Raw genomic sequence first — 13,793 nt, 5'->3', positions numbered from 1 at the left:
AAACACACAAGTTAAACCAGGCAACAAACTCATGTTTTAAATATGCTACTGTCTACTTCTAAATAGCCATTCCTTCACAACTGTGCCATGACACAATTTTTTGAAGCACATAGCACCTATTTGACTTGTAGTAGCCCATGACTGACATAGGCTGAGAAGGCCACACAATAGTATTCTGAAATATTTGTTTTCTTCCAAGAGTGACAAATGGCAGAATGGAAAGGACAACATAAGGAAAGCTCATCTGCCTGGTACACTGTTGTAGTGCGGGGAGGTTGTGGTAAGACCTCAGGAAGACAGTCCACTCACCCCAGAAGCAAAGATATTGCAGGAAAAAGAGCGTGCACAAGGAAGCCAGGTGGGCGTGGCTCCAAATTCTACTCTGTCCCAGTACTGAGACTTGGGCAGTCACTTGACCTCACTATCCTCATCTGTAAAATGGGGAGGTCTGATTAAGGATGAAACCCTTCAGAAGATTATATTTAGGATATGTAAAACACTGCACAGGGATTAGAATACACAGAGTAGGTGTTTAAGAATTAGGGCAGATATTCTTTCATTAATTTAGTTAAGCATCTAAGCTCTTTTAATGAGGAGCTTTGAGCTATGGACAAGAAGCACAATATATTTATGTGAACAATTTATTTTATGTGAATGTACTTACGTGAAAATATTTAGGGAGTAAAAGAGGAGACAGAAAAGATATAATGTGACAAAAAAGTTCCTGGTCTTAATTTGGTTTAAAGGTAAACTTGGTAATAATTTCCCAGTCATTTAAAATAGTGAAAAGTTCATACTATGTTAGAATCAGGATTTCTGTGGCGCCTGGGTGGCTCAGTCGGTTAAGCGCCCAACTCTTGGTTTCGGCTCAGGTTGCAATCTCAGGGTCATGAGATCAAGCCCCACGTCAGACTCTGCATTCAGTGTGAAGTCTGCTTGACATGCTTCCCCCCCACTCCCTCCCCCTCTGCTCCTCCCCCACTTTGCACACACTTTTCTCTCTCTAAAATAAATAAATAAATAAAATCTTAAAAAAAAATAATCAGGATTTCCTAAAATTGATAAGTGAGCAGAAATGTGTTTTTCTTGTTACAAGGCTAAAGAACCATAGTGGTGTTGAATTTTGGAATTGTGTAGCCACAGGCACAAATGTAAAAACAACCAAAGGGGAAAAAAGAAAAAGAAACAGTCTAATTTTGTCTACATGATCCATGACCAACAGCCTGTTTGGTACTTTGTTACAAAAAGGCTGATTTTCCTCTTGTGAACTGACTTTATTTTAACTTCACATGGATGGGAGGATCCTGATATTTTCCCTTTATTCAGAGCGGTTTCTTTTTAAAACATAAATATATACCTCAAGAGGGGGGCGGAAGTCAGAGATGGGTAGGCACAATGTTGCAGCATCAAAGCTAACAGCCAAGTCTGTGCCAGACCACTTACCTTAGAGGTGAGCCTCAAGGCACTTTCTGATTTAGAAAGTAGAAGAAATAAAGCTGCCTTTGGAGGAAGGAGAAATGGGGAAGAGGTGAGGCTTGTGGGGAGGAGATAAGGCAGGCAGAGAAAGCTCTGTCTGCAACATGCTAGTTAGGCCCCCGACACCTGAAGGTAGGTTCTAACGTGATGGCTAGGAAGAATGTGAAGAAAACTAGTTAAAAATGGGTAAGAGAATTAAAGGAATTTTTATAGAGAGATGTGGTTTTCCAGTAATGAGGTCATATGGAATATGTCTATATGCTACTTTGCTATGGTTAGACGTTCAGTCAAAGCAATCTTATATTTAGTGGCAGGATCTGCATTCATATATTCAATCAGCAACTACCTGGTCATGTGACATAAATGTATACTAAAGACTTAACAAAGTGCCAGGTTAGTCAGTACATAGAAGCCACACGAAAGTGCTCCCATCTCTTCCTAAGAATTTAAAAACGAGGCTGTTCATTCGTTAACAGGTGAGCTAGTAAAATCCACACACAATTCATGTGATTAGCCACTGCGAAATAAAATGGATTGGCTGCAAATATATAAAATGAGAGTATTGACTTTCTGTATAGCATGTATGCAGGGGGAGAATGCCCAGGCCAGGTCAACGACAGCAACAATCCAGTCAACCCACTGCATAAGAATCGGTGCGTCGGCATACTGGTTTTATATAGGAGCCTCCATGAGTTTGGTTAATAAGGCTCTATCTTTGTGAGATGGATTTACTCACAATGCGTTAAGCCAAGTTCCCTTGCCTGCAGGCTAAAAGCCAGGCCCTGAGTCATAGTAGATTCACCTAAGTAAATGCCACCTTGTGGAGACCTACCTACATAACCAGCAGGCCTTCCCAATGCCAAACCTGCCTCAGTTCACTGTCTCCACAGACCCTGGGCCAGGTGCTAGGTAGACAGGTGGAAAGAGGAAAGTGTGGCAGCCCCTAGGAGATTTATGGTTTCGTAGGAAATGTGGGTCAGCAGATGAACAAAGGCAATATCCTATCCCAGGATACTGTGCAGACAGGATAGTGTGCATCTCACGGGGGCAGGGGGCATCAGGGATAGCATCTTGAAGAAGGTGGCACCCGAGTTGAATATTGAAAGAGACTTATGCCTGGCCAGTAATATCAGCAAAGTAAGACATTCTAGGCAGAGAAAAGAGGATGAGTGAAGGTAAACAGGCATGAGCCCATATGGGGTGTTTGAGGAACTGCAGGTGCACTGGAATGACTGGGCTTTTGGTGCATGCAGACAAGTGTGAGAAGAGAAACGGGAAGGGACCTGTTCATTATGGAGAGACTCATACGCCTAGCTAAAGAGTTTAAACTTTATCCTGAAAGCCCAGGGGAGCCGCTGGAGGGCAAGGTGCTTTATCATCTAGCTAATGAAATAGTATGAGATAAAACATTTACTTAAATAATAAGACAAGTTAACATGTGATTACAGTCCCAGAAGTGGTGCAAAGAGATCAGAATAGAGAACATTTAATACTAGGGATAATGAGTGGGGAATCCCTCTAACTAACGGAGACTCTGAGTTTGCCTCAAATAGTCAAGGGATTAAAACGGTAGCAGAGAGGTATTCCCATGGTATGGCCAGAGAGTGCGGGAGGTAGGAAACTCTTTCTTATATGATGAACATCAAATAAGCCAGTATGTAGAGGAATGGAAGATAAAGCTGGGAAGATAAACTGGGAGCTCTCTGCGAGTTTGGGGTTTATTTGGCAGGCAATGGAGCATCATGAAACTCTCGAGTTGGGGGTAAGGGGAAAATATGCAAAGCAGTGATTTCTGACAAGTGATCTAGTGGTGATACAGTAGGTGAATTGAAGAGGAGAGAATGACTAGAGATGGAAAGACTGCTTAGGAGGCGTAATGTGTGATGAGCCTCAACCAGGAGTGATGGCCATGAGAATGGAAAGGATGGACGAACAGGGGCTTGGCATGACCCTAGGCCCGAGGGGGAAGGCAGGGTTATACATTCCGCTGGAGATTCCGGCCAGAGCTGACTTGGGAATGGGCGGTTTCATTAGGCCACAGAAATGGACAAATGAGAAGGAGATGCTGAATGCAAGGTGTTATGATGAAGGCAAGGCAAGAATTTCAGATGATTGTAGGATGAGAAGATGAGAAGGCATTTTCCAAAACTAGAGAGCACAAGAGAGCTGGGAGAGTACTGTGATCCAAAATTCAGGAAGAAAATAATGTAAAGATGGAGAAGATACCAAAAAATGTAAAAATTATGGGAAGAGTCAAAAGCAATGAGAAGCAAGAAAAGGTCTCTGGATTGAACATTCAGGTTATCAGGAGATGACAGGAAGACAGCAAATAGTGAAACAGAAGATGGTTGATGCAGAAATCGAAGGAGAAAGTGCAGGCCAGTTGTTTTATCAGAAACTCTGGTCCTGAAAAGGAGATGGGTTCGTGTGGGCAGGTAACAAGAGTGCAGAGGAAGGTTCAAATTGAGGCAGCAAAGCGGTTCCAGGTACAAGAATGAACAATGGGCTAGCTAACGGTGGCAAGGGAGTGATGATGAAATCAGGTGGTTATAAAAGGAGTGAGAGAGGAGTGCCTGGGTGGCTCAGTTGGTTTGAGCGGAAGACTCTTGGTTTCTGCTCAGGTCATGATCTCAGGGTTGTGAGATCTGAGCCCCGCTGCCAGGCCCCACCCTCAGTGGAGAATCGGCTTGAGATTCTCTCTCCCTCTAAATAAATCTTTAAAAAAAGAAATGAGAGTGTATGCTTGCGTACAGGCGAAAGGAAAGAATTAGTGGAAATAGATGTGTAATGTGGACGCATTTAAAAAAACTAAATATATATATACATGTTAAGGAACTTAGAACATCACTTGGCACATAGGGGGTGACAAATCTAGGTGTCATAATTATCATTATTACCGATAGATGGCTATAAAATCTTATGCAAAGTTACAGTTTTAACATAACCAACTTTATACTTGAAGAAGATGAGACGAAATTATCCTCATTTTCAATTGAGCATTAGTAAAGTAAAATATCTTTTCTTAATTCATAACAGGAATTAAAGTGTTCTATACAGAGAAAGGAATAAAAATATATTCTCTTGGCTCTGATCTGAGGTGTTGGCCTATGTTTTTTTGAATATTGGATATGCTTGAATAAGAGTATTTAATAATGCTATTTTTCTGCTTTAATAATTAAAGTACCCATTTTTTTATGATTTCTTAGAAACAACCGACTGCCACTGAGATATAGCTGAAAGTCCAAGTGCAATCGAAAACCTCTTGTTTGTTTTAAACTTTAATTTTAATCGATTCATTATGGAAATTCTTTTTTAAAAATGTTAACTAGAAAGAGAAATTTAAGATGCGGGGCACCCCGTGGGAAGCCAAAACACAGAGTGGCACCAAGGCTGATCAGCTTCAGCTATTCATCAGGCTTTTTTATTAAAGTAAAATACCAAAATGTATTAAATCTTGAATGGCTCATACATGTGAGAAACCTGTGAACTTCCTCCCTTTTCTGTGCATTCAAATGACCCTTACTTAGAAAATAATTGTAACAATATTTTGTAAATTGCCTAAAAAAGGCCTCACTTTTCTAGAAAGTCGGTTTAAAAAAATTTTTTTTTGGTTTTTCTTTGGTAAGTGATTATATTTGTCTAAGAAGTCAGGTAGGTCTGCAGCAAATGAGATAAAAGTTCTTTTTATTTTTTTTTCTCCGGCCACAGTTGGTTGCCCGTTACCATGTGAATGTGCGGCTGCTGGGACAATGACCCTACCTGCCTCCACTGGAGCTTCCTCGGGGACCAGGCGCTGGGCTCCCCAATCACCACGAGGCTTGTTATTCTGCTCCTGTGTATGGGTCTGGGCCTTTGTAATGCGGACCTGCTGTCCACAAGGTAACAAACCAAGGCCATCACAAATGCACACTAGGGTTTGCAAATTAAAATTTAATTCTGGTCTTAGACATGGAAAAGTTATTTTTAAATCTAAGTGATCCATGCTGCACAACAAACACCAGGGGCGAGCTTTTCCTCTACCCTTGCGGTTAAATATGTGTGGCCGAGGTTTAAAGGGGGCAAGGGCTAGAAGATCAAATCCGTGGAATTTTCAGTCAGATGAATTTTATCACTTACTGTATCAAATGCAAAAAAAGGACACAGAGGAAAGAGTAGGTACATTAATAACAGGCATTCTTGTAGTTTCAAACACTGATTTAGGAATGACCCCAGGTGGTGTGAAGCCACTGCCAACAGCTCTGGCCCCCAACAGTGTCCCTGCCACACCAGCGCTGACATTCCTCCACTATCCCCTCTTCTTCCTTCTCTGGGAGTTTTCCTGCAAAATCGTACCTGCCTCTCCCTACGCCCAGCTCAGGCGGAGCATAAAATCATGGAGATGTTGCTCCAGGGGTAATAAACCTGCAAGAATTGTCCCCATCTGCCCACAGAGAAAAGGGAAGTTCTGTTCCTTATGTAATATATTAGGTGAGAAATAGCTTGTAGAGGATTTTATGAGAAGCCTTTTATGAGTCTGTATCCAGAGTTATAAACCAGTCTCCAAACAGACCTCGTGATGGAACAGAGTTTCTCAACCTCAACACTATTGACATTTTGGGCTGGAGAGTTCTTTGTTGAGGGGGGCTATCTTGTGTTTTGAAGGGTGTTCAGCAGCACCCCTGGCCTCTATTCATTAGATGCCAGAAGCATTCCTCCTGGAGCTGTGACAACCAAAAATATCTCCAGGCATGGTCAAATGTCTTGAGGTGGGAGAATGGGGCAGGGGGCGGGGGAGGGATCAATTCCTGTTGGGAAATACATAATTGAGAATATTTATGTCAAAGTATTGCCTTTAGAAGATGGCATGCATAAAGAAAAGTTATCCAAGCATTCTAATTGAAAGGCAATATGATAGGCAGAATTTTAACAATCTAATTTTTGGTTAAGGAAGAAAAAAATGTACAGAGATTAATCCTTTAACTGAAGGACAATAAGACTTAGAAGCCTAGAGGACAGGCCTTGGCATCAGAGATCTAGAATAGTCTACTAGCTATGTGATCTTACTTAAAGTGTGTGTCCTTTGGTGTTTTTACCCATAATGTGAGGACAATTAGTAGTATCTATCTATCTTTGACATGCCTCAGGGCCCTTGCCCATGCTGGTCCCTGTGCCTGGAATGGTGTGACTGACTCCTTCTCATGCTCCAAGTCTCAGTTTAAATAATCCCTCCTCAGAAGGGCCTTTCTGTTGGCTCTACCTACAGCCAAGCTCTCTTGTGATTCTTGATCATGGAACTGCTGGTAGTACTCACCATATTTTACAACTTTTTATGCCTCCCCCCCTTACTATTCTATAAAGTTCTATCAGGGCTAGGATCATGTTTGTCTACTCAGTACTATGTCCTGAACACCCAGCATGGGGGCTGGCCAATAGATCAGGCTGAACAAATTTTGCTGGAGGAATGGATGAATAAAGGTTTTATGATAATATCATCACCATCACCATCACCATCATCAAGGATTTGTGCTGAATTGACTTAATTTCCTGTTTTACAAAAATATTCACTTCATTTTTTTAAATGTTAAGATAAACTGTCATAATTAGTAATAGCACATAAAACAATTACAATAGAATGTCTGGCTGATTATCAAGCCTAAGATTTACAAGATTGCACAGAGCTGGGCAGCCACATCCTGGGCTATGCACACAGCATGTATGGCTGGGAAGATCTCACTCCAGGAGAAGAGGCTCTGGCAGTGACCTCACTGAATCTTAGGAGCTTCTAGCTCCCATGCTGCAGATGAACATCACTAGTGCATCTGCTGTGTGGGCCCCTGGGTCAGCCATCTTTATAGTCTCTGGCAGGAGGAACACTGGCTTTGTTGTTGGTTCACTGGCAAAGTAATATTCCTTTCTCAAAATCAAACTATAGTTAAAGCATATTTGCTTTAAAACAAAGGAAATAATTTCAAGTTAATATTCAGAGATAGGAGAGCAAGGCAAGAATACAGTTACAATATCCTTGGGACCATGTTGTTAGAATAGTTGTGCTAATGAGAAAATTTATACATTTTTTAACCTATTTTTTTCACAGTCTGTTAAGGAGAAAGCATGTCCAATTGAAAAGAAAATTACAAGTACTGGAGATAAAAAATTGAAGTTCAAGACGGCCAAAAGATCCTAAGAGCTATTTAATTTTACCCAGCTACTTAAACTATACCCAAGTTTTTGCTGTGATATTTTTTTAAAATATGAATAATAAGAGGAGAGGAGTATTTGTAGACCTGAATTTGAGACTGTGACAGATTCTGCAAGCCGCTGAAAACTGAGCTTGATGCTGGTCCCCAAGATAACACATCCAAATGGATCATTAAAAGGATAGTGTGGGAAGAAGGTGGGATCAAGAGGAGCCAGTATGGGTTCACACTAACCTCAAACTGGGGATGTGACAGACATTGTGTATCTGGGCTTTGGCAAGGAGGCTCTGAGGAGTCTCATGATTTTTTTTTTTTTAAGATGGAGAAACATGGGTTAACTGATAATTTATTTAAGACAGAGTTCTATGTGGCTGAAGAACTGCATAGAACATGACTATGTTGGTCTGAAAGCATATTTCTAGTAGCATGCTCAAGAATTTGTCCTTAGCACTGTCCCATGCAACATTTCTGCACCTTTAATGAAAATCTTCCATAGCAGAGGTTGGCAATTTTTTTTTCTAAAGAGCCAGATAGGAAATGTTTTAGGCTTTGTGGGTGACATAAAGTCTCTATTGCATCATTTTCTTTAAAGAAAATACTTTTTAAAAAGGTTACAACTAGTCTTACCCTGAGGGCTGTACAAAAACAGGTGGCAAGTCACATTTCCCTATGGGCCATTGTTCGCCTATCCCTGTTCTATAGCTTATCAGCTTAAGGATGACACGAGAGAGTAAACATATTGCTTCATAGAATCAGGATCCATAAAGATACCATGAGCCCCATGGCACATGAGAATGGAAAGGGGCTTGAAACCTAGAGATCATCTAGTTGAAAAAGCTCCTCATCTCTTCCTGGGACAAACTGGGATGGCCTTGGATTCTAGGTTGGCAGAAATATATAAAAATAAATGCATCGTTTTGTGCTTGAAATCCCAAACTCCCAATTACATGAGTACAGGATAGGCATTTATAGCTTGACAGCTGAACCAGTGAAGAATGGCATTTTAGCGGAGTCAGCCAAATATGGGTCAAGGGTATGGTGTGATTCCAAATTCCACTATCCAGAATATGATAGCACCACTCAGTTTCTTGCCCTGGAGTGTGACATCAAGAGTCACTGCTAGACTGTGTGAGGAAGGCCAAGGAAATTGGAGGTGTTTAAAATGGAGGATGCATGTAACAGGATTTTAGAAATTGCAGAGCACAGTAAAGCTCCACAAGCGAAGAATGAGCTGGTTTGTTGTTTGGAAGCCTTGACTGGCAGGCCAGGCCTTAGGGGAGGAAAGAAGTCTTGGAGGCAGCTGCTCACAGTTCATAGAGCTGCTGGGGCACTGGGATGGAATGCACATGTATGTATTTCTCCCTTTAGGTCATAAAGCAGGAAAGATTTTGTTTGTAGAAGGCACGATCCATTTTTCTTCATGCAACAATCCAACATCTCAAGAAAAAAGGAAGCTTGGGAAAGACAGCCCTTTCATTATGATCAGACAGATGTGCTCCCAGATGGCAGCAGGGGACCCCATCCTTACACTGGGCTTATTAACTCTTCCATCGCTCATCTTCCCCGAGTCCAGTTGTGCCCTTCCTAGATGTAACACAGACTAAATCCACTCCTTTCTAATATAATAAAACTCCTGAAATATTTAAAGATATATACTCCCTACATCATTGCTGCTGTTGGAAAGAGATCACTAATTCCTTCTATAGTTCATTAAATTTCACATATGCCATAGTTTCCAAACCATTGAGAACAATTTAGAGTTTAAAAAATTCTTTTTATGAGCATGGTTCCATTTGCTCCTTTGGAAACAGGGAAAGTATCATATTCTCTCTGTCTCTCTGTCTGCTCCCTCCCTCCTTCCCTCCCTCCCTCTCTGGGCAAACCATCTTGAACAAGGTCCAGGAAATTTGCATAACATATCTAAGACAGAGAGCTAGAAAGTGGGAAGCCCAGGATTATACCAAGCCTTCTGAGTTCTAAGCCTGTGCATTTCCTGATTCTTTGTGATAGGCCATATAATTAAAAGGGTCTCCGTATGGCATGGGTTTGCAATACGGTAATAGTATTTTTAGCAGCCGTCCCACAGGGTAAATCTGATTAATTCTCATGAATAGAAATAATACAAGGAACGGGGTGGGAGATACAAAATGACAGATACGGGAATCCTTTCTCTAGTTTGAAACTTTTGGGTTCTTTTACCCTCCACGATTCTATTTCAACCCACCACGAAATCCTTAGAGCCACTCCCTTAGTGGTAATAACATTTCCCAAAGAAACATAACTGCAAAAGATCAAGATCTGGGGCCCTTTTTACAGACCTGTATTCGAAGCGGGTATTGTGGGTGAGCAGTTGTCCTTTTTACATGTTTCCATCGTTGAAGTTAAAGTCATAGTGGGAAATTCATTACTACCTGGAACACACAAATTAGAATATGGTATAGAGACAAATACGCAAATGACAAGAAATGAACATATGGTTACAAAGGCATATAAACAAAAGGCACTACTACTCTGATGTAGCTGTGCTCCTGAAGTCTTTTTTAGCAAGCTGGTTTGGAACTCTGAATGCAGTTTTGTATATGGAAGCAATTTTATAACTAGAGAATAGGTTCACAAGCCAATCCACTAGAAGCCTTTTATACCTGTATTAATAATAATGTAGAGCTTAACCACCATGTGTAACAGTGCTTGGATGGCCAATGCATTCAGGATTCAGACCTGGGATGCCAGGAACACACCTCCCCAAAGCAGTCGGTGTTTCCCGAGCTCCAAGCCACTGGTCAGTCCCTACAGCAGGTGGAGACTTGTAGGTCATGGCAGTTCTCACAGTGAAGTAGGGGGCTCCAGGGAACAGGGTTTAAAATGCAAGAATCTTCTGCCAGATCCTACTCAAGATCTTTCTTTTCTTCCTTAGTTCCCAAAGATCCACCTGCTTGCTAGTGCACCACGTATTTCCCTGGCCAGAATGAACCAGAAGATAGTAACTTTCCTATCTGGGTGAGAAGAACTTAATAAAACATTTTGTTGTGGTTGTTAGTAACAAATAGAAAGTAAAGAGGTCGTACCTCTCAAACCAACATTTCAAACAGAGTCATCAAGGAAAGTCCATAAGACAGGGGACAGGAGCAAGTTCATTTTTATATACAAAGGGTTGAAGAAATATTCAAGTGCAAGGCAGAGAAACACCACACCAAGGTTACCCTGATTCTTTGATGAGAGAAGGCAGAGGTGGCAAAAGGGACCTGGAGTCAGGCTGCGTGATCGGGTGAAGCACTAGGCAACCAGGACCGGGTCGTCTGCAGGACCAGCACTGGAGCTGAGAAAGACCGAGTCGACTCAGGGAAGGGAGGCCACACATTTGCCTCCATCACTCCTTGCCCCCTCACTGGGCCAAACTTGGGGGAAAGAGTGGGTACATCATTTGGTGCTGGAGTGGGTTTCTGGTGGTGAGGGAGAGAGAGAGAGATGAGGTTTCTGAGTGTGTCCTGGTGGCCATTCCCTTACTTCATATTTCCTGACTCCATGAGAGGCTCTGAGGACACGGAGTGGAGGCCTTGCAGACCTAACAAATAGGGAATACCAAGGGGCAGAGACCGGATGATGCCTGAGGGGAGGAAGTGAGCACAGTTAATGTAATATAGTGCATTAGGACAGAGAAGTGAATTTTAGAAAGAAAACAATACAAGGCTTTTTGGAGAAGGATCAACCTAAAGGAGACATGGGATTTACACACAGAAAGATGAGCTGGGGTGGGGGGGGAGGGGAAGAAGGTGGCAATCCCAGGTGCCGTTTGTATGACAAAAGGCACAGAGGCTAGCAAAGGCACAGACGTGGGAGCAGAGTGACCTGAGCTCCCAGCCTGATGTTTTAAACCAAGCATCTCACAGTCAGGGCAGATCCCAGCAAAGTTCTTGAATCAATGAGAGACCCAATCAGAGCGGTGGTTAGGATGAATGAGTCGGGCAGGCAGAACAGGCTGAAGGTGGGGAAGCCACATGGGATGTTCCCGAGGGTGGGAAACTGGAGGGTGGCACTGAGAATGGGGAAGAAGGGACACATGGGAGAGACACTGTGACCTCCGCTTGTCAACGGAACCTGCCCTCCAACTCCCTGGGCTTTTCTAAGACACGACTCCCTTCAACATGGTAAAGTGGTAGCTGCTTCCTCTATCGAGCCCGGTTCCACTGGTCCCAGAGGTAGGATCTACATTTTCCTCAATTCCCGATGCCATTTGCCAATTATCCATCCTCCACTCTCATAGGCACCTGTGATGTTCTGCGATTTACCTCTAGAATGCTCAGCCTCCCCTCTGGGCTCCCATCCCATGGCTTCCTGATGACTACTTCCTGCTCCCTGAGCAACCGCATCCTTCTGCACTCCCTAGACGTCACTTGCTACCTAAGCACGTTATCCTCGATAATTTCACTCCACTTTGGGAGTCAAGAGCGTTCAATACTTGAAAAAATAAACTTTATGCTATTTATCAATAGACATACTAGATGGCATTACAAATTAAATTAAAAATATTATGAAAGTAAGGGTGATTTTCCCAGGGCACAATATCACATTCATTCTCAGCCGATGCAACAAAAATTCTCAATCTATGAAGAATCCAAGAGTTTAACTTTGTTAGCTGTTCTCCTATACTAGATTTTAATAGTATTTATGAATGCTTTCTCTTATTTAGCAGTTTTTTATATAAATATGCATATTTTTAATAAAGATCTTGAGATTCTAGGTCTAATGTTGCCTATTTTGTAAGAAAAAAGAGAGAAGATATTTTTGTATTTCTAAGGAAAATATATTCATAATGACACTAACTTCCTTTTTAAATAACACAAAAGTACTACTAGATTCATAAAACAATAACAATTGTACACATTTGGACTCAGGAATCATGACGCTTCAGCTTCAGACTCACCCTGTACTGAATAACTCAATGTGATCATGCCTAGTAAATAAAAAATAATTAAAACTTGAAGATTTTTGAGAACAGATACTTTATGATTCACAGATAATTTGGTAAAAGTGGAGTTTGGGGGGGCGCTATTTATGGATAGGAGCTTTTCCTCCAAATATTTACACATGTAAAACTCTGGAAAAAGTAACATTTAAGGGAGAACAGGAAAGGCAGTAACAAAATATTTCATATTCCTCTGAATAAAGACTAATACCTAGGTATGAAATTCAGTCTCAAGTTTAACAACCGAATCTATGTAGATGACATTTCTATTCTGTGCTTTGATTACTTAGACTTAATAACAGATCTAAATGCCATTTAATTACCCCATATCCCAAGAAAGATACTACCATATGTCATCAATTTAATAATCAAGAAATGTTTGTTAAAGGCAAGAAAGACTACTGTTTATAAATCACCACTAATTAAATCATACCTTTAAATTTGGAATGGCTTGAGGGGAAAATAATTTTGTGGTTTCTATTCTCTACAATTCATAGGCTACAGAATCATCCAGAGAAACAAACAGCAAAGTGCAGAACTATGATTTGTATCCTGCTTTGGAAAAAGAGTAACGAAGAAATTTAACCTGAATGAAAAAGGTAGGCATGGGGGAAGAAGAAACCATTAGAAAGGATGGTAAATAAAAATTCAAAGTAAGATGGAAAGAATAAGCCCTCACACCACAAGAATCACAGGAAGTGTAAATGGGTGATGCCTAACCAGTGAGACAACAGAAATAAATATCGTATAGACATTGTGACAACATCCTGATGAATTGAGCTCCTTAATGACAGTATTCTGAGCATTTTTTCTATATCCGATTTCTTACTACCCGATGGTTTCCAAATCAAAACATTTACCATTTTCAATTCTTTAAGTATAATAAGTATGATGTACTGTGAGCAAACATATATGGAATAATGGTTGTGAACGATGCTAGATGTTGTTCTTGGGGGAGACAGGGAAAAGAAGAAGAGAATCCCAAAGCCATTATCCTACACCGAAGTTGTTGACTGGAATACAATCAACACTGTTGAAACTTTCTTACTGAGACAGAGCCCAGATGATGTTTCTTATATCAGGATGTTCCTATACCCATTGACAGCTGATAGCTGAAGAATATTTCACATTCATGAGCTCTCAGTGAGTAAGAACATGTTTTCAAAGGAATGAAAGAA

The 13,793-nt window shown here is 41.2% G+C and overlaps 1 protein-coding gene and 1 long non-coding RNA gene across 4 annotated transcripts in view; one reads left to right on the top strand and one right to left on the bottom strand.

The window, feature by feature from the left end:
• Positions 1-13,793, bottom strand: part of ITPR2 (inositol 1,4,5-trisphosphate receptor type 2) — a 499,981-nt gene that overhangs the window by 61,827 nt on the left and 424,361 nt on the right. For all 3 annotated transcript variants that reach the window (XR_003519864.2, XM_027593395.2, XM_027593396.2), the window contains one exon: positions 9,971-10,063. Coding sequence is in view for 2 of the 3 variants with exons in the window: in XM_027593395.2 (XP_027449196.2) it covers positions 9,971-10,063 (93 nt within the window). In the remaining variant the exon portion in view is untranslated. The remainder of the gene's footprint in view (positions 1-9,970; positions 10,064-13,793) is intronic.
• LOC113921925 lies at positions 4-13,214 on the top strand. Its single transcript, XR_003519866.1, has 4 exons — positions 4-358; positions 5,185-5,355; positions 10,567-10,649; positions 13,113-13,214. It is a non-coding gene; the product is annotated as an uncharacterized LOC113921925 (long non-coding RNA).

The sequence above is a fragment of the Zalophus californianus genome, chromosome 9, assembly GCF_009762305.2.
Source record: "Zalophus californianus isolate mZalCal1 chromosome 9, mZalCal1.pri.v2, whole genome shotgun sequence".
NCBI classification, from domain to species: domain Eukaryota; kingdom Metazoa; phylum Chordata; class Mammalia; order Carnivora; family Otariidae; genus Zalophus; species Zalophus californianus.
The sequence above is the reverse complement of the archived record's forward strand: the minus strand, read 5'-3'. Positions and strand labels throughout refer to the sequence as shown.